This window comes from Callospermophilus lateralis, chromosome 1 (assembly GCF_048772815.1).
Source record: "Callospermophilus lateralis isolate mCalLat2 chromosome 1, mCalLat2.hap1, whole genome shotgun sequence".
In the NCBI taxonomy this organism is placed as follows: domain Eukaryota; kingdom Metazoa; phylum Chordata; class Mammalia; order Rodentia; family Sciuridae; genus Callospermophilus; species Callospermophilus lateralis.
This window is the reverse complement of record NC_135305.1, coordinates 148,973,902-148,995,201: the sequence shown is the minus strand read 5'-3', so window position 1 is coordinate 148,995,201 and position 21,300 is coordinate 148,973,902. Positions and strand designations below refer to the sequence as shown.

The following is a 21,300-nucleotide window of genomic DNA, read 5'->3' as shown; positions in this document are numbered from 1 at the left end:
ATTGTTACTGGTTTCCTCCTAACCCTAGTGGAAACTGCGGGAGAGCACAGATCTTTGCCTGTTTGACGTGGGCCATGCATGCAGCCTGGCGAAACATGCAAGGTGACTATTCACAGAGGGAGAAATCCAAGGCTGTCCCTTACCAATAGGTGTGACAAACCTATAACAAATAATTCTTGTTAATTCAGGGAGCTTAGCACATGCTGGAAGAATGCAGGACATGGCTGTCTTTCATATCCGTGGCTCTGCCACCTCCTCACACGGGTACTAAAAGGAGACGAAGCCTCACTGCGTCCCCGGTGTTAGGAGCAGGGACCAGCACTCCTTCTTTCTGATAACTAGGCCCTGGGTCACAGGAGGCTTTTATAATAGCAGCACCTGCAATCTCACTGTCTCATGGCCTTTTCAAAAGGTGGCCTAGACCTTTTTTACCACAGAGGAAAGGGTGAAGTAGATGACAGGGCTTTTCTGCCCAGGATGCCCTTTTTGGGTTTTGAGTTCAGACAGGTCTCAATTCAGACCCGCCCGGCCACTGCCCCAATCAGAGCTTCCTTCCTGGTGTGTGAAGTGCTGGGTGGTTTTCCATGGTAAGCACAGCGTGCAGTACACACCTGTTTTGGGTGGATGATTATTGTGGTTTGTTAGCTTTCTGTCACTGTGACAAAACACAAGCAATAATCAACTTTAAAGGAGGAAAGATTTATTTTGGCTTATGGTTTCATTCTATGGTCAACTGACCCTGTTGCTTTGGACCTGTGGTGGCACAGTACATCCAACGAGGAAACTGTGGCAGAGGCCTGTTCACAGCATGACCAGGGACAGAAAGATGGGAAGGGCCTGGGATCCCAAGTCTCCTTCAAGGGCCCACCCCACAACGAGCTAGCTTCCTTTCGATAGTCACCACCCCCTAAAAGTGCTACGACTTTCCAACAGTGCCATAGGCTGAGGACAGAGCCTTCATCACATGGTCCTTTGGGGATATTTCAGATCCAAATTAGAGCAATTCTGTGTCTCCTTGTCAGCCCTCTGAAACATTATTTTCCTGTGTATCTAATACAGAAATGCCAAGGAACTAAGCTGCTTCAGAAACTGGGTGATAATTAGTGAAACCTTATGGTTGGGGTTAACCCATGCTGACAACTATTTGGTAATTTCATGAATATGCCTTCCTGCTTTTAGTTTATCATAGTGACAATGTCGGGTCACACTTGTCTGTGGTAACTGAACCTCCTATGGGATTCGAGAATGACCTTGAGGTCATCATTCCAAAGGGCAATTTTCAATGTCTAGGACTTACAGATGGAAGAATCTGAGCTCTTTTGAGATTGTCCTGGCCCTGAAATCATATGCTAGGAGTTATGCTTACTATCTCATTGTTATACATATACAATTATTCTAATAAAAGCAGAATATGAAGGAGTGTGATCTACATTACAGTGGGATCATTTAAATATTTGATTATGCTTTTTCCCACCTTGCTTTTAAGGGTACCTTATTACCTTCTCAGCAATACCTGCTTCCACGCCACAGGCACACTGGGGTGTGTGTGTGTGTGTGTGTGTGTGTGTGTGTGTGTGTGTATGTGCATGTGCGTATGCGCCTCCGCCTCCTATTGCTAAGGGTGTGAGGTGCCATGGGCCCCTTGAGCAGGAACAGTGTGACACCATCTTTAGCCCTGGAGAGGAACCTGGAAGACACGGCTTTACCTGAGGATCTTGAACGGAGCCTTCGTGGAGCATCTGAGGCCACAGAGAGTGGTTTGGGAGGGTGGCTCTCCCTGGGAATGCTCACCTGGTGAACCTGGAAGGGAAACCTGTCACAATAACACAGCAAGGCCATGTGATGAACACTTTTATTTACAAATATAATTAAAAGCTCTGACAGTTATCATGCTCTTCCTTGGAACCTGAAAAATGTTTTGTTTTTAAAGTGCATGCAAAAGAAGTAAAGCCTTTTTTTTTTCATCATTTTTTATTGTAAGAAAATACACAGTTTGAAAGTGTGAATAATGCAGTATTTATGACCAAGATATGGGACTCAGGAAGGGGAAGGGAAATAAAGAAAAAGGTCAAGATGATCTGACTGAGAGACAGAGTGGAACTCCAAATACTGAATTGGAAAAGGGGGAAGGTGGGGAGGAACAGGAGGAGGAAGTAAAAAAATTTGATCAGAGAAACAGTTAAAATACAATATGAAAATAAGTAATACCTCTCCTTAAATTCCTTCTATACACAAAATACACGATTTGCCAAAGCCCAATTTGTGCTACTGGGATTCTGTGAGCTCCTTAAGTGTATTCACATCCTCTGCAACAGCAGAAAATGGTTATGATACAATCAGAATATGCTGAAGACAAGTTCAACTCTTGCCAGCAGGTTCTTAAAAATCACGAGATCTCTTCACCCCGCCCACCCCCCCAGCCCCAAAAAAGTAATATGTCACCACTGATATGTACATCACAATTAGTTTCTGTAAAATGTATCAAATTTTCAATCTTTAATAAAACTTTGTTTTTTTTTTTTTATTCCTGATGAATAAATACCAAAAAAATAAAATAAAATAAAATAATGCAGCAGCTAGTTAAGGTGTAAGGCTGCGGATATTGTGTCTCTCTCCCCCTTGGCATTTATTATTATTATTATTATTATTATTATTATTATTATTATTTTTTGCTTTACTTTCACAGATTGGTGTTAATGAGTGATTGCTTAAAGCAATATATATCCACTTTTTTGTTGTTGGTGGTTTATTGGTTTTGTTAAAACTGTCTCCATAGTTTTCACTGAAACATTTTGAATCACATCAATACTGTGACGTGTACTATGAATAGAAGAGATGGCCAGACTCTGGCCAGCACTGAAAGTTGACACGGGGGGAGGAAGGGGCCCCTGATGGAGTAAGAATAAACAGGCACTAGTCCGACACGATGTCAGTAAGAGTAAGAGAGAGAGAGTGAGCAACGCCCGTTAAAATGGGGAATGTGGTTTTGCAGGGTTTGAATTTTTTTCTGTTTTCTTTTTTTTTGTAAATGGCAAAAAATTTAATCTCATCTATAGTCCTCCTTAGGAAAATCTAATGTAACCAAATTCCCAAATCCCATTCTGAGGCTCTCCATGTCAAAAGTTTCAATCTCTCGCTCTTGCCTTTCCAGTAGGTACTTGATTCTCTCGCTGCGCTCCTTCTGCAGGGCGGCCAGCTCCTCTTCAATCTGAAACACAGTAAGGGGCCTTAGATGGAAAGGGCCTCCCAACAGATGCCCACAGGATAAGCAACAGGCGCATGCACGCCCAGGAGGCATGTGCACCTGGGCCCAGGCTGGGGTAGATTAGGTGTCTGGCCTAATCCATTCTGCTTAAAACTTGCTGCAAGAATACACATGTTGGAGCGGCCTGGCTTGAGCAGCGCCACCCTACCAGCCCAGCAGCTGGGTGGATCTGGGTCAACGTCCTGTCCTGTCTCAGCAAAAGCCAAGACACTAGAGCACAGATGGCGCTGCTTTCCCAACGTGCACCGGTTGGTTGCCTTTTGGGTCCTTACATATTTAGTTCTAAGAACTGGAGCTAAAAAACTGCTCTGTCTGTCTTAGGGAGCCACTGGAAGAAAGGGCAAGTAACTGGTTAAGCAACTAGATGCTTCCATCTTTGAGGTGCCTTGTGACATCTTTCTCCTCCATGCTCCCCAGAATATCTAAAGCACTGAATATTTCAAATGGAATGACGTCCATTATGCGTGGTGGTATCAGCCTGTATTTGTCTTAATTCTTGTTTTAAGAGCCCTGCTGGTGATTTCTCTTGGTTTAAAAACACCCAAGAAGCCAAATCTCGGACTTCCTCACGCCATTTAGCAGTACCCTCTGTGTGTCATGATTACCAGGCAGCAGCCTGTTGGGAAGGCCTGGGGCTTCCTAGCAGAGTAGCAGAAGGGCTTAAGCAGTGCGCTCAGACTTCTCAAGGCAGCAAGCTGTTCTGAGCCTTAGCGTCCTGGCCTGCGGAACGTGGTCCATGTCTGCCCCGCAGGAAGACCAGCAGTATAATGCAAATCTAAGTGAACATTGCCTGGTGTGACCCTTGTGACCAGGGGACTCCATAAACGGCAGCTTCCTGGCCTGCAACCCCCGCCCCAGCTGCACGGCCCCCCGGAACTCATACCTTCTGCTCAAGATGTGCTCTGCGCAGAGACACCCTCTGCTCTAGCTTCTGCAGCTCGCGTTCGTGTTGTGCCTCTGTCTGCATCTTGATTTTGCTCTGGTAGGCGTTGAGCAGCTCCATTTCCTGCTGGAGCTGTAGCCTCAAGGCCTGGCATTCTGCTTCTTGAGCCTCATCTAGCCGTAACTGCGGGCACAGAAGACACACACTGTCACACAGCCCTCGCTGTCTGCACTTGGGGACTACTGGGAGATGTCTCCTCTTTTTTACTGAAAAGGGTTCCCTCAGAAAAACAGATGCCCTGGGTATATTCAGAGGTAGGATCACAGCCAGTGAAATCTGCCCAATGGGCTACAAAGTCCTAAAAACACAGTCTTTAAACATGGTCTGAAGCCACTGTAGCAGGTGTCAGGAAGCTCTTCAGGCTAGTGACAAGGCCTATGGATGTGCAGGTGGCATGTCTACACCACCTTTCACTTAGAAGTGTCACCTGACCAATTACTTAACCTCTCCAGTACTAGGAATGGAACCCAGAGCCTCATGTATTCGAGGCAAGTGCTCCACTAGTAAATGCATCCCCAGCCCCTCGCCTCTCCCACTTCACCACAAGAAAACAAGAACAGTTCCTATTGTCTGAGATCAATGTGAGGATTACATGAAAGGATTCGTAAACAATCCCAGGTACACTGCAATCCTAGCAAGTTGGGAGATTGAGGCAGCAGGATGGCAAATTCAAGGCCAGTTTGGGCAATTTAGTGAGGACCTGTCTCAAAATATAAAAAAATTAAAGTCTGAGGACATAGCTCAGTGGTAGAGCATCCCCGGGTCCAATCCCCAGTACTGCAAAAAAATCAACAAATGAATACATAAGCAAATAAATACACATCATCCCAGGTAGAGAATAATCCCAGGCTAGTAGTCAGTAAGTAGTGTCTGTTGTTATTTTGGTTTTGACAAAACTGTTTCCATATCTGGATATCTTTAACCCCCAAACCATAAAGCCATTTACATTTGCTCAGTTCTAAATCATTCAATCTAACATCTATAATACTTGAGACACATGCCACAGTTCATTTAGGCAATATTGGCGCCTGTTGAGGAGTACACAAGTCATCTGGATAGCTGGCCAATAACTCAAGTGGTTCAGAGTTTGTTCCCAAAAAGCATCCTTACCAATCTTAAGGGGCATAGTCTGATTTGAAGTAAAAAAAGTCTACATTATAAGGTGGCCTTATAAGTTCCCTTGATTCCCACGGTATGGAAACTTGGTGTTACACACCAAAGTGCCCACATCTTGTGTGGGGAACAGGCGGGCCCACTCTCAGAAAGGCCTACCCCTCAACCTGAAGAGGGGGAGGCTCTGGGCCATTAGCAGGACTAAATTCAGGGATTTCTTTGCTCTGCCCAAGGCTTGGCTTTGTCCAAACATATTGGCCCTTAGTATGGCTGGGAACTTTGAGATCAAAAACCTTTAATGAGATAATCCAGTCTACCCTGAGCTTATCTGCATGTTTCCATACATTTTCTTTTGTTTCCATTTTGCCAAGATATTACTCTCTACCTTATCTACAATTTGTAATAATTAACAATGTCTTACAATCTCCTGGTTGAGAAATGACTTTTTGAAATGTTATTTGCCTACTATCTTCTTTAGTACTTTTGGAGACATACACTATAGAGATTAAAGGAACCTAAAATAAATTATGCAATTATATTTCCAAGGTACCTTCTAATAATTAATCCTAACCAGTTTTCATTAAAACCCACTAAAGAGGATGGCTCACTCTCTTCTTATTTTCCCATGAGAAATGAAGGGAAGACATACGGGACCCAATGCACAGTTGACCTGCAGCAGGAGCAGCCTTCCAAAGGAACACTGAGGAGTTCTGTGGCTCCCAGTGAGGGTGGTTACTGATTCCCTCTTGATATGCAGGCCTCTTAAGGAAATGGAAGTTAAGGAAATGGAAGCCCTGCTCTTTCCTACTCTCCTGTTTGAGTTGCTAGAATCCCTGAGCAAATGGGCAAGAGGCTCATCCTCAGGGCATCTTTTTTGGTTTCTGGTTCTTTATTACTGTCGTCCATAACTATGCTTTGTCCCAGCTCTGACTATGAAAGTCCCTGGGGGACACTCCAGGTTTTGGTATTCATCACCTGAAGCTAAACACACCAAATCCACTAAAAAGTTTTATAAGATTATAGGTAGATATCATGTCTGTTTTCTAAGGTGGCTTCAGTGCAAGAAAAAAAAGACACAGGCGGCAGTATAGTGGGCGCCAACCCCTCAGGCTTACAGGGACCCCTCGAAGGTTCAAATCCTGACTCCAGCGCTCATTGGCTGCGCTTCCCCGCCCCAGGGCTGGTGTGCTACCTGAGGGCCACCAAGGCCTTGGGAACAAGCTTCACTAGATAGACACACTTGTTCATTTACCCGGGTCTGGGATACTTCTGCACTGTAGTGTAGAGTCAGCCAGTCATGATAGACACTGTGACCCATAAAGCCTGAGATATTTCCTATCTGCCTCTTTTCAGAAAATGTTTGCCAACTCCTAGTCCTAAGCAGGAGCTAACCTGAGTGGCTTTCCTTTAGAAAACCTCATGGGTGGGCTGGATGGGGCTCAGGGGTAGAGCGCTCATCTAGCATTGTGAGGCCCTGGGTTGGATCCTCAGCGCCACATGAAAATAAATAAATAAAATAAAGATATTGTATCCAATTACAATCAAAAAATAAATATTAAAGAAAAAAAGAAAACCTCACAGGTAAATTTAGGGTTAAATAGTAACTACCTGAAAGGGTGTCACAAAAATGAAATATTACCCACCCATGCAATACTCAAGACAGCAGGGACAGTGGGATGTGGTCACTAAAAGACAGCTGCTATGGTCAAACCTGCTTTGCTCTTCTGTCTCAGGAGAGGGCATTTCTCTCCTTGTAGTCAAGGGCAGTCATGAACCTCTATCCCTCCTCCCCTCTTCTCCCATCTGTGTGACCTGCAGGCACGGGATGTCTGGGGTGTGCCCAAGTCACAGAGGCTACTGCAGTTATCAACAAGACAAAACCCCCAAGCTCGCCCCTCCTCCCTCTCTCTACACTCCTCACTTCACACTCAGGCTGAGGTGACCCTTCTGTTTATATGGCTCACAAGGAGGCCTCTGCTGGCCACCACCAACTGCTGGCCATCATGATCCCGTCCTCACCTGGCCTGACTCCCAGCAGCACTGGCTACTGTGGACTTTACCTTTCCTTCTGGAAATCCTTTCCCGCCTCCTGAGACACTGCAAACACCCGTGATGGTTTTCCATTCCTGTCCTGCTCCCTTCCCTGGGTTGTTCCCCAGCAGGGTGAGACCCAGGGCCTCCTGTCAGCTGACTCTGCCACCAGCCATGCAAATGACTCCCACCTGGACCCCTCGGTTCACCCTGCCCTTCTGAGGCCCAGACCAAAGTATCCAGCCTACCAGAGACACCCTCAGGCTCCACACAGCCCAAGTCAACTCATTATTTTCCCTTCCTGCCTCCCTAGCCCCGCCCACTTCCTTTTCAACCTGTAGGTAGCTGGCCATCATCTCTGCCTGTCACTAACTAGGTGCCTCGACTTTCCCTCCTGCCCAGCTCTTTCAAGCTTCACCCCCACTGCTCCTCTCTGGTGAAGCCACCACTCCCTGGTGCCCAGGGAAAAGCAGTGGCATCTAGACAATCTCCTCATACCCGCTCTTGCCATTCTCTACAGGTCATCGAGCAAACATTTAAAAATACAAATCCGATGCCGGGCCCCTGCTCAATATTCTTCCAGCTGCGTTTAGAGTAAAGATCAACAGTCTGCACGGGTGCAGGCCCCTACGCCCCAGCCCATGGCCCTGCAGTCTGATTCCCAGGCTGGTCTCCTCCTGGCTCACTACCTTCCAAACACAATGTACGTCTGTGAGTTCTTCAAAAGTGCCATGTTTTCCCATCTTTGCACATCTAAATACTCTTGTCAAAGAGGCCCTCCCCAACTCTGGGCCACCCAGCCTCCTGTTCACACTCCACTGGATTCTTGCACTCACTCTGCCGCTATGGAATGGGCTCTTCAGCCTGGGTGTCCTCCACTCTTGGGTAGATTCCATGAGGTCCTGATAGCTATGTCACTCACCCTGGCATCCTGGGAGGCCTGGGGCACAGCCCAGGGAGAACCCACGGGATGGCCCGGTCCTGAGGTCTTCCTTCAGCTCTTTCCCTTTGCAGTGGACTCCTGGCCCACTCCTCACCCTGCAGCTCTTTCCCCCTTTGAAACCACTGACCAGCCTCTGAGAGGCCGCCTCACACTGTCTGCCTCATCTGCAGCCCCCTCTTTCAATGCAGGATCACATCTCCCACTCCCACTGCTCTGGGGATTGTCTGTGACCATCAGTGGGTGAGCCCACGGTTTATTATTATTATTATTTTTGTGGGGCTGGGGACTGAACCCAGGGCCCTGTGCAGCGAGCAGGCCCTCTACCAACTGAGCCGTCTCCCCAGCCCCAAAGGTTGGGATTCTAATTGGTCTCTGCGACAGCTGAAATCTTCAGTTAGAACCTACGTCCTGGCCTCTCGACCTCCTCTCTCCTGGTCCCCACTTAGGTCACCGAGTGTTTGTTTCCTTTGGCCTGCTTCTATGTATCCCTCACATGCGGGTGTCCACCAGACTCTGTCCTTGGTCCCCTTTCTCTCTAATTCCATCTGCTGTCCCCAGCAGATCTTATCCATTTCTAACAGCTACCTCTAACCCATTTGGCAAAAATGTCTGTTTTTTGTCTTTAACCCATTATGTCTTATCGTCCTATCTATGGGACACTTATAAAAACTTCAATTGAGGTCTGGGGTTGTGGCTCAGTGGGAGAGCACTTGCCTCACACATGGAGGCACTGCATTCAATTTTCAGGATGGCATATAAATAAATGAATAAAACAAAGGTCCACTAACAATTAAAATAAAAAAATCTTAAATTGAGCAATTTTATAGATGTCTTATAAAATTTTATAGGATGATGATGGACATGATGAGTTAATCCTGATCTCTCTCCTGAACTACACACAGATTTCCATATTTGTATCTTTCTATGGATACCTGCCTGGCTCAGATACCATGTCCACAACTTAGCCAATGACACCCGCCTCCTACCCCCGGTCAAGGCATCCAAACTCACCCCCTTCTATTTTTCTATCTTGGTAAAGTGATGACTTATTCCAGTCTGTTGTCAAACCTACCTCTCAAATTGGTCACTAAGTTCTCTCTATATGCTTTCTAAATATTTTTCAAATCTTTCTCTCCTTACCATTTCCCTTAGCTTACCCTCCTTCTGGTTTTTTGAACTCATTTTTGGTTTGGGGACTGCACCAGGGCCTCACACAAGAAGCCTGCACTCTACCACTGAGCTGAGCCCCAGGCACCATGCTTGGACATTTCTCCCTGGACTACTGAAATAACTTGCCAATAGGTCTCTTTCCCTATATTTACTGCACAACTGCCACTAGCTTTCTGGCACACAGATCTGATCCTGTTACTTTCCTTCCTAAACAGGCTCAACAGCTCTCCATTGCTTCTGGAATCACGAACAGACTCCTGCTCTTGCATATCTGACTGCGAATCTCCACCTGCTTTCCTTAAACAAGCATTCCACACTATGGCAGGTGCTCACTGCTTCTCAGCTGTGCCACCCTCTGTCGGGCTGGAGTCTTGCACAGACTGTGTCCTCTGCCAGGATTCACTTTTCCTCTTCTGCCTGCTTGGTTAGTTAGTACTAAGACACTTCTCCTTGTGAGACCTTCACTGAATTTCCAGGTTCGCTCCATCCCTGGCTTAAGGACCTTTACCACCTCCCTTTTTGGGTTCCCATAATCCCCCTTCTTGAACTCGGGGCCCACCTTCAAGTTCAGGGAGTGCCCCAGATGTACTTTCCATTGTTTGGATCTGTGCCTATCTGGGTTTCTTTGTGGAACCTGCTGGCTTCAGTGACTTCCACCGAGCCCTGGCTCCCATAAGGAGACTTTCCCTAGACCAGATTCCTTGTTCCTATTTGTCCTCCCTGCCCCCCAGCATCTCCCACTTCAAAGCACTCACTATGCTTTATTATTATTGCTTAATTATCTGACTTCCTGGCTCCATGACAGAAGGGTGAGGACAGAGACCCATTGTCTATCTGGCTCATCACTCTATCTCTGAGCCCAGCAGAGGGCTGGTCACTGAGGTTTAGCAAGTTTATTGAATGAACGTGTCTGTGTATCTGTCTTCCTCACTTGACTGTGAGCTCTGTTAAGACTCTGTTAAGACTCTATTCACTGGTGCCTGGTATCGTTGGGGGTGCTGGTCAGTAATCTCTGACGAATGGACACAGGACATCATATGCGGTATCTATACCATCTTGCCCTCAAAGACCCTATGTGCCACAGGTCGGATTCAGCACGTCACTCCTTGAGCTCCAGCTTATAAGATACACTCCAGCAAGTATCCACAGGTGCTTGGCTTTATTCAGCGTCGTCATTTCCTCATTTCTTTGGGCAGAAAAACACCCAGATCCTAAATTTGTGCATCCTGGGAACCAAAGGCTGGATCTTGATTTTTCTTGAATCCCAAAGCTCTTGAAGTCGTGGCACCCAACCTAACCACTTACCGCTTGAGAGGCCATCATTTCATTTATACTCTGTTCATACTGCTCTGCCAAAATGGCAAGTTTTCTCGTCTGCTCATCTTTCAGTGTCTTTAAGATTGTTTTGTGCTCATTCTTTGGAGTAACTTCCAACTGGTGATTCTTGAGTGCTTTATACTGTTTGGTCTGTACTTTGCAAGTGTCCTGAAACTGTTTTTTAATTTGCATTTCCATGGCCTGTTAGAAAAAGTGACAAATAAAGATGTGTCAGTGAAAACAGAAAGTTTCTGTTATGATGATACAATACAAGGGCCAGGGCTATCTGTCTTTTGGTGCTGTGACCGGCAATGCTGGTCCACAATCATGAAAATAACGCAGACAAGGGCAAACTCTAAGAAAAAAAAAAAAAAAAAGCAAACTCTACCAGTGCTTCTGTGTTTATAGTAAATGGATAGAAATAATTTTGGATTTGCAACTGACCTCAAAGAAAAAATGAATTATAATAAGGGGGTAGCAATTCTAAGCAGATTGCAGAATATTATGAAGCTTTGCTTGTTAAAAGGTTAGCCATTATTTTTATGGTTTCCCATCCAAGTATTTAGTGTTTCCTATCGTGTGTTGTTTCTTCCTCCCTTTTTGAGTGTGTGTCATGTAAGCCATGTCCCCATTTCTGAGTGTGAAGGGGGTGATGTGATATAACCCGCTCCCTCTACCAGTCAATGAAGGAGGACATCTTCGGATCCCAGTCTGTTTCCACTGTACTTCAATATGAACTGAAAGAACAGTGATTGTGGGGCCCCCCTGCCCCCCATTAAGAGGTTGTGCTTACATGTGACAGTGTCAGATTTGTACTCTGGCCAGGAGACCAGGGGATGTACTATTAAGGTCAGAAGGCATTCCATCAGCTGTCCCCATAGTCACGTGTGCTTTTTATGAACACTCTGAAGACTTATGGTGACAGGGATCACTAATTAGTTTAGGATTTGGCTAGAAGAGGCACATGGCCAGTGTGACTGAGGTTGGCCTCGTGTCTGTGCCAATGTTGACAGTGTCCTCTGTGACATGTACCAATGGCTTAGTACACAGAGCTTGTTAATTAGCAGGCTGCTAAAATTAGCAAGAGGCTGGGCTAAAGGAGTTCCTCATATCCCTGGTCTGGCGCAGGGGCAGTGAAGGCCTGGCACGAGTGGATTCCGTTCTGATCCCCATGCTCATGCCAGCCACCTCTGACAAATCACACTCTCCTACTCAGTGGGAATGTGGCTTCAGGGTCCTTCTCAGGTGTACAGCAGCTCTCAAGGTAGTTACTATCAATATAACTTTGTCTCCTGGAATTAGAATCATGGGCTGCTATTCATCCAAGTTTAGAGAGGAAGGTCATGCAGAGTTCAGGGAAATGACAGAGCAGAGTAAAGGGAAAAATCAAGAGATCACGGAGTACAGCAGTTACCAAAGCAGTTTGCAAGATACAGATGTCGGGGCTTTGCATCTGGAGATTGTGACTTGGGTGTGGGGCCCAGAAACGGGCGACTGCCAGTCATCCAGGTGTCCTTGAAACCACTGGTCCTCCCCAACTCTGTCTCGGGGCTTACGCTAATGGGGACTGCTCTCTCCTCTTACCTTTAAGTTTTTTGGCTGCTGCCGGAGTTCCATGACGTGCTTTCTGTGCAGCTCCCGCTCCCGCCTCTTATTATACTCCAGCTGGTTCTCCAGCTCAGTCTGGTGCTGTAGCCGGATCAGATCCATGCGCAGCTTCTGCAGCGTGTGCAGCTGCCTGTACTCGAGCTCTCGGGTGGACTCGTCGTGCCGGATCAGCATGGCATGCTCCATCTCCTTCTGCGTCCGCTTTTTATTCAGTTCCTGTATTCAGGAGCAAACAGTAAACGGAGAGAGATGAGTGGAGAGGGACTGGAAGGACTGCGAACTAAGGGAGGGATGGCAAAGATGGCACCGCCCGGCCCTCGGGGAACCTGTCAGTGTCTGCTGCGGAGGGCGGCAGGACTCCATCTGAGCGGATGAACAATCCCTGGAGCCTTAGGCTCTGCTGCTGGGTTCACTGCTTACCAGGCAGGCAACTTGCTAGCAGCCACCACTGTACTAGCTGTAAAATGGGATTGGTTCTACCTGACGCCCTCTTACCTTGCTGGGACCCTTAATTAGGCAACATGTTTGTTTAGATCTAAATAAATGTTCCTTCAGTTAAGCTTCTGGTTCTCCACCCTGGCTGCCCATTAAAATCATGTGATGAAGTTGTTCAAATATATGATGCTTAAAACCTGAAATTCTGATCATTCTCGGGGGTGGGATCCTGGCCTCAATTTTTTTCAGGGGGGGAGCTCTGGGGACTGAACCCAGGCGTGCTTTACCACTGAGCCACATCCTCAGTCTTTTGAGACAGTGCCTCACTAAATTGCTAAGGCTGGCCTCAGACTTGTGATCCTCCTGCCTCAGCCTCTTGAGGAGCTGGGATTACAGGCCTGCACCACTACAAGGTACTTGACCTCAATTTTAAAGACTTCTCCAGGTTACTCTATATGCAGTCAGTGTTGAGAAACTTGATTAAATGGATATCTTCAATGTTCCTAGTTTTCTGGGAAATACCCAGTTTTTGTACATGTCAGAAGTAGGCCAATTATCTATTTTTTAAAATCTAAGTTTAGGGCATGCTGGGACAAAGCAGAGAAGAGCTCTTCCCTTTCATCTTTTCCATTACAGTCTGTCTGATCCTTGTTGGATCTAATCACTCTGTTCTCTCAGCTCTGCTCATGCCTGTCTGTCTCTTTATCTTTCTTTCCTCCCTCCCGCCTTTCCTCCCTGTTGTTGAAAGGAGGAAGGAAAGCAAACTAGAAAAAAGGAAGTTGGGCAATTTTTTTTTTCATTTACCAATTCAAGACTATTTCCTAAATGCACTATATACAAACACCTGAACCATGTGCTCTGGGTACATACAGATGTTTACCAAGCCATGACTTCCGTCCTCATCTGGCTGACACTCTGAGAGGGAAGAGTTATAGGCATTCATTGAGGGACACGTGTGGCTCACAGCTGATGGAATCACAGCGGGGCCCAACTTGTGCCCGTTTCTTTTCTCTTCTAGGAATTTGGAGTTGAGGTTCAGAGCCTGTTAATCTCTGTGGGAGGCCAGAATTGAGGGTCATATAAAGACGACAGATGTGGTAGTTGTCTGCTGCTATGAGGATTGAGGATTAGAGAAATCTGGGTTTCAGAGGAAGAATTAAAAAGAAGTCAGACGTGCAGGGAACACAGTCATGCTCAAGTTCCTGACGGTCCCGGAACTGCCTTGAGTCCACCTGTGTCACCGCTGCTGAGTTTGATGAGATATTCCTATACTTTGATAATAAATTTCCTGGCTTTGGCTTAAGCTAGTCCAAATAAAATTTCAGTTAACCTGCAAAAAAATAATCTTAATACAGGGAAAACACTTTTATGTGTAAAGAGAAAGGTTGTGATGAGGGCTAGGAAAGAGGTCAAGATTTTCTATAAGATTTCTGAAGAGGGGAGTAGAGTTACTAGCTAAGAAGATCAGGAAAAGAAAGCGTTGACTCTCCTCTTTGTTGGCATACCCTATAGGGGAAAATGCAACTCTTTTATGTTCATAAAGCATCAGAAGATGTATGCATTGGTGTAGAGAGAATATCCTGCACACTGGGCCTTCTATTCATTGGAAGGGAAGTCCTTTAAACAGTACAACCTCTAGAACCCGAGCACAGTCACAAATCATTCATTTGTTTCTTCAACAAGCATTTGTTGAGCACCTACTGGGTGTTGGGCACCACTGTGGGCACTGGTGACAGAGCTGGGAACAAGCAGCCCCCTCTTATTTTCTAGCACATAAATACCCAAAGTATGCGCACCATTTAAATTTGTTTCAAAGAAGTTGAAGTCTCCCAGATCATCACTCCCAACCTCCTGGTTTTCTTTTTTCCTTGTCTTATTTTTCCTCTTCCTCTGGACCCCCCCACCAGATTTCTCATTTTAGATCAGTAACTGGCCCCTAGGGGGCACCAAAGCGAGTGAGCTCTCCTACAGACTGGAGCTCTCCAGGACTCAGGGCCAAGAGAACGCCAAAGAAAGTCCTGAGTGGGTAAAGGTCCTGTTCCCTGGCCTCTGTTCCAGGCGTCCCAATATTGAGCATTTACAGACCCACAATTTCCTAAATTATTAAGTCCAAACTGAGTTTGAGCTGCCCCGTGCCCTGAAATTTATGGGGACATGGGCGGGGATAACAAAGCAAATGAACACTTTCAGAGGATGGGCTTTTCTCCATCTTTAATGGAAGGATTCAGGATACCTGCAAATACCTGCATCAGAATTACCTGGGTTATAAGTGATCTATAAGCAGCTACCCAGCTAATTCTGACTTATCTTAAAGTTTGGGAATCCATGGGAAAATGCTCAGGGTGTGACTCCACTCTTTACCTATGGCTTTGAGCAAGTGTTTCTTTTTGGTACTGGGGATTGAGCCCAGAGGCACTTAATCACTGAGTCCCATCTCCAGTTCTTTTTAGTTCTTATTTTGAGACTGGGTCTCACTAAGTTGCTTAGGGCCTCACTAAGTTGCTGAGGCTGGTCTCAAATTTGCAATCCTCTTGCCTCAGCCTCCAGAATTGCTGGGATAACAGGTATGTGCCACTGTGCCAGGCCTTGGACCAATCTCTTAATCGACATGTTAGCAACTTCAGGAATAAATCGAGGATCACAGGCTCCACCATGCATTATTTAGCATGTAAAAGTGAAAGGAAAAATCATAAGAAAATGCTTCAGGATGCATAAATATGTCTTTTTTTTCCTGTATTCAGAAATAAATATTTGGCATTTAATATCTTAAATCTAGTTTTAATAAACTATTCAAAGAATGAAAGAAACATGATACTGACTATTATCTTTGATTTCTATATCTGAGTTGCTGGGGTGTAAATGGTAAGCTCCCTAGAACACTTCAAACCATGGAAAAAACATTATTAATCATTCATCTTATTTTGAATCCTGTGCCTACATAATAATGTGTAATGTGCCTTCAATATTTTAAAAACTCAGGTTGGTTCAAACTTCTGGACACTAGTGATCCTCCTTGTTCAGCACTCCAAGAAGCTGGTACTACAGGCACATGCCACCACGCTGTGCTCTCAATTTTTAAAAATCATTTCACGTACCTTTTTTTTTATGTGCGGGAGGGTGGGTACCAGGGATTGAACTTGGGGGCACTCAACCACTGAGCCACATCCCCAGCCCTATTTTGCATTTTATTTAGAGACAGGGTCTCACTAAGTTGCTCAGCACCTTGCTGTTGCTGAGGCTGGCTTTGAATTTGTGATCCTCCTGCCTCTCAGCCTCCCGAGCTGCTGGGTGCACCTGGCTTATTTCACATAACATTTAATCCTAACTTCAACCTCATGAGGCTAAGTAACCTTGCAAAGAGTTTAGATGGCATAGTAAGGCATTCGGGAAGGCATGGAGGGCCTATTATAAGGTCATACAACTTCCATAAAGTAAAATTAAAGCTAAAACTCGGGTTTTTAGGTTTACAAACATTTTCCAGGTGATTCTGCCCGCCAAAAGCACTCTATCTGCCCTGGAGGGAGTGCAGGGTGAGGGACAAGGGGCTCCCTTTTCCTCAGCCCTCACCCCACCCTAACAGCTCACCAAGCTCAGGGCTGACAGACATGTCCCTCTCATGACACAGCTGCTAAACACAAGACCCTCTTCCTGTGTGTCTACCTGCTGGGTGAGATGTGACTCTGGGCTGCTCCCTGCCTTTCCCTCAGCTGGAACTGCATCCAAGCACTTTATTCTAAAGTCCCAATGGAAGTGGTGTGGCTTCTTTAAAAGCAGTGGATCTCTTTATCCTCATGGCTACTGAGACTTGAGGAAAACTAGACTCAGATATTCAGACGAACATGCTGTTAGCCTCTGACGTTTAAAGTTTTTCTCAGGTTCAGCCCTTTGTTTGACACCTGGAGGCAGAGGGTGAGCATCTGTGTGTGGCAGAGAGAGAATAGGCTCAACCCAGACTGTGGTGATCCTTTCAAATGTTTCAATTAGTTGAGGCAAAGATACAGGAAAACAGGCACTCTTCTGCTCTATGGTGGGGGCATGAAGCCTTTAGAGGGCAATTTGGGATATTTATTTAAAAGTTCAGGTGTATTCATTCTTTGATCCAGAATTTCCACCTCTGAGACTACATCTACAAAAATACTTGTATATGTTCAAAAATATGCACAAAGATGTTCTCTGTGGCCTTGTTAGCAATATCTAACATTTTAAACAAAATGCCCACTGGGAAGTGCCTCACAAAGTAAATGACACTGTGGGGTTAAAGAGAATGAGGCAGCGCTATGTGTTCGACAGTAAGTGGCAACAGAAGACAGGGGGACAGTGGAGTGGACGTCTGCTACTTTTCTGCAGAGAGAGTGTCGCAGAAGGACTGGGCACACCACCCAATCTAGTTCTCTCTCCTAGGAATCTGAATCATGTTCAGAAATGATCCGAACATAAAAAAAAAATGGAGATATGGCCACATGACAGTGCCCTGAGGAGTGCCCAAGAGCTCCTGCCCTCTACAACGAGGAAATTGCTTTTCCACGGTGATTCTTGAACTTTCCCGGCTCTCTTCTTTAGTGTTGTCACCTACCCCATTTCCTTCTGGTAAATTCTTTTCCATGCTTAAGTCAGCCAGAGTTTGTTTCAATTGTTTGCAAATCAAAAAATCCCACTGATATATAAGCTGTATGGCATGGGCACCCGAAAAAAAAATCTGAAATAATATATGCCAAATGAAGGATTGATTGTCTTGGGTACATACTGGGTAAAATGAGATTATCAAAAAGGGGAAAATGGGGTGATGTTAGTGGAAGGGTACAAAATTCCAGTTATGCAAGATAAATATTTTCTGGACATCTAGTGGACAATGGTGACAATGGTTAGCAGTCCCGTACTGCATACTTAACATTTGCTGAGAGGATGGATCTTAAGTTGAACTTCGTGAGCGTGCACTCGCACACACATACGCACGTGCATGCACACACACACACAGTAACTATGTAGAGGCAATGAGTATGTTAATTAGCTCATGAGTATGTTAATTAGCTCGAATGTAGTGATCCTTTCACACTGTGTATATATATCAAAACGTCAAATTGTCAGTGATCTCCCAGTAAAGCTGCTAAAAGGACTTACTACTGAGCTTTATATATTTCTGTATGTCTTTTTCTCAATGTCCTTTTATTACTTTTATAGATAGAAAAACTTTGAACATTTTCATGAAAGAGGCTCTGGAATAGGACTAAATAAAGGAAAATCTAGTCTTCAAGAAAAATAACCTTATAGAACTGATCTTAGCTCAGTTGGTCAAAACCTGATATGGATGAAGTCACGAATGTAGTTTGTATTATTTAAGGGGAGTAATTAAATTCCATAGCTTTTTTTTTAAGATTGATGTGATTTTTTTATACCTTTATTTTATTTCTTTATTTTTATGTGGTGCTAAGGATTGAACCCAGTGCCTCGCACATGCTAGGTAAGCATTCTACTGCTGAGCCATAGCCCCTGCCCTTCTATAGTTTTTATTGATGGTAATTGTCCCCATGGCCTGAGACTTCCTCCTATATGTGCTATTAGAGTAACGATAATTAAAGAAACCCAAATACTTTATTTCTGAGTGGCTACTAGACTTATTCATTTTGACTTCTGACAAGTTCAAATGTACTAGATGAATCCATTTCTTACTAAAACCTTTCTTTCGGCGTCTCTGTTTCTACTCAGATCTACATTTCTCCAAGTCTTAATCCCTAGAAGTAACTCTGAGTCCACCTCCCTCTTTTCTCTCAAGTCTTACTTATTCTATACTTCAAATTGTGTTTCAAATCTACCTTTCTTTGGACACCACCACAGCCATGTCCACACCCTATTTCCCATCACTCCACTCTCTGCTCCTAAGTCTTTCCCCTGTGATCCCAGGATTTGTCAAACTAACATTCCATTTTTGCCCCCATCGGGAGCCTTTCTGATTTTTTTCCCCTTTCATTATTCCTATCCTGAGATGTGAATTCCACAGAACCCCTTTGTGTCTGTGCGTGTGGGCTACAGAGGACTGCAAGCCGTCCTACATGTCAGTTGTTGCCCCCGACTCATGAGATTGTGATTAATCTGTTACATGTCCGTGTCTCCTAGATCCATTCAGGACCACTCGAAGGCAGGAGCATAGCTGCTTGGTGGCCCTGGTGTCTGCCCCAGTGCCTAGCATAGAGGAGGCACTCTGGAAGTGGAGGATGACTGAACGAATCAACTTGAGAACATCGTGCTATCATTTGTCACAGAAATACAAGTCCTTGACAAACAGGCAGGAAGCAAAAATTCTCTTTCTACTTCTTTTGATTCTCTTTCTACTTCTTTTGATTCTTCACTGTGTGACATGGCTCGTAATAGGTGTTCACTAAAATTCCATTTCATTTACGTAGAAAAAAACCCATTTCTTGTTTTATGAATTCGGCTTTCTCTTATCAATGGTAAACACATTCCCTGACTTGTGTTGCATGCTTGCTCTGTGTCAGGCTGTGCTAAAGGTGAAGGACGTGGGAATGGATAAAACAGACAAGGTCACCACCCTCACACAACCTACTGCCTCCCGAGCCAGTGCTAATAGTTATGAATGTGACAAATACCTCCCGAATGTTTTGCTGCTCCACCTCGTGCCGCTTGGTCATTATTTTCCGCTTGAAGAAACGACAGTTTTTGTCGTAGTACAGTCTCTGCTGAGTGAGAAGGTGGGCTTCCTCTTCAGCCTGCGTGTGCTGCAAGTTCTCCTTATGCTTGGATATCCGCTCTTGCTTTTCTTTCTTGGGTGTGCTGTGGTCCTCATTCATTTCCTTTAAAACACAAAAACAAAAAACGAACCCAAGTGGATCTTGTGAAAGGGACTATATGACATCTTACTGCAACTGCAGATGCAGCTGTTTGGAAATCAGAAGAAGACACAGTACGGGAAGGCTTGGCGAGGCACATCCCCGACTCCAGTTTTTAATTATTTGGATCCATTCGTTGAGTGTGAAGTGAGAGGGGCCCTTGTGAGGTGTCCTATCTCTTGCTTCTCGTTCTCAGCAGTATTTGTTCCCTGACCAATCACAAACACACTCATGTAGCCCCTCTCAGGTACCAGGCCCCAGGGCGCAAGGGTGAGCAAAAGACCACGGTGTCTGCCACCAGGGGACTCCACAATCTAGAGCTGAAAACTGACCAGAGAACCACAGGAATGGACTGAAAATCACCGGGAGAACTGCTGTGAAGAGGAAGAACTTGGTCCTTTGAGAAAGTGTGATGATGACTATTTGATTTCAGTGACCACCAAGCTGAAATTTGAAAACTGGGAGGAGCTAACCAGTGCAAAAGGAGAGGGGGGAACACCTGGGTAAGGGAGGGGACAGCCTGAGCAGCCCGTAGGGTGGGAGACCAGGGTGCTGGGCCCAGTGTGCTGAGGCAGGACCTTGCGGGCCTGGCTGAGGGCCGAACCTCAGCAGATCATCCATGTGTGTGGGGGGGTGTCCTGGTGGAATGCACTTCAGAGGGATGGTTCTGGCTGTCAGGTGGAGAGCAGACTGAGGGAGACAAGAGTCTGACTAGCCCCTAGTCCATGGGGACAGATGGGGGCTGCTGCTGCCCAGACTCAGGTGAGGGAGAGAGGTGGGCGCAGGAGAGGGAGGAAGAGAGAGAGGAGGGGGAGGAAGAGGAGTGGGGGAGGGGAGTTGTCATTGCTTGGACAAAGGAGGTGGTGACAAGACTGAGGGAGGTGGGCAGATTCCAAAGACAAGAGGTGACTATGCATCACTAGTTTTGAATCTCACAAGCATGATTCACTTGGGATTAGAGGGTAAAGAAATCGCCTGTATTTTTTTAGTTGTCCATGACCTTTATTTTTTTTTTAAATATATTTTTGGTTGTTGATACATTTTTGTTTTATTTATTTACTGTGGTGCTGAGAATCGAACCCAGGCAAGTGCACTACTGCTGAGCCCCAGTCCCAGCCTTTCAACCTTTATATTTTAAAAAAATATTTATTTTTTAGTTTTAGGTGGACACAATATCTTTATTTTTATGTGATGTTGAAGATTGAACTCAGGGCCTCATGCATGCAAGGTGAGTGCTTTACCGCTGAGCCATAACCCCAGCCCCTTGACCTTTATTTTGTTTATTTATATGTGGTGCTGAGAATTGAACCCAGTGCCTCACACATGCTAGGCAAGCGCTCTTCCAGTGAGCCACAACCCCAGTCCTCATCTGTATTTTTGAAAGGGAAAAATTCATGATTTTTCTAGAAGATGTGAGCAAAGGAAAGAAAGTAGTGAATCAGAATAGTTAAGATGTTAATCTGGGGCTGGGTTGTGGCTCAATGGCAAAGCACTTGCCTTGCATGTGTGAGGCACTGGGTTTGATTCTCAGCACCACATAAAAATAAATAAAGATACTGTGTGTTTATCTACAACTAAAAAAAAAAAAAAAAAAGATGTTGCTCTATGACAAAGTAAGAAGACTACTTTAAAA

At 45.3% G+C, this 21,300-nt stretch overlaps 1 protein-coding gene across 4 annotated transcripts in view; it reads right to left on the bottom strand.

The window, feature by feature from the left end:
* Positions 1–1,896: 1,896 nt before the first annotated feature.
* Taok3 (TAO kinase 3) overlaps positions 1,897–21,300 on the bottom strand; it is a 187,500-nt gene continuing 168,096 nt past the window's right edge. For all 4 annotated transcript variants that reach the window (XM_077108947.1, XM_077108945.1, XM_077108957.1 and 1 more), the window contains 5 exons: positions 19,428–19,631; positions 12,367–12,606; positions 10,771–10,983; positions 4,149–4,331; positions 1,897–3,208 (listed from right to left, as the gene is read on the bottom strand). In XM_077108947.1, the coding sequence (XP_076965062.1) occupies positions 3,047–3,208; positions 4,149–4,331; positions 10,771–10,983; positions 12,367–12,606; positions 19,428–19,631 (1,002 nt within the window). In that variant the 3' untranslated portion in view covers positions 1,897–3,046. The remainder of the gene's footprint in view (positions 3,209–4,148; positions 4,332–10,770; positions 10,984–12,366; positions 12,607–19,427; positions 19,632–21,300) is intronic.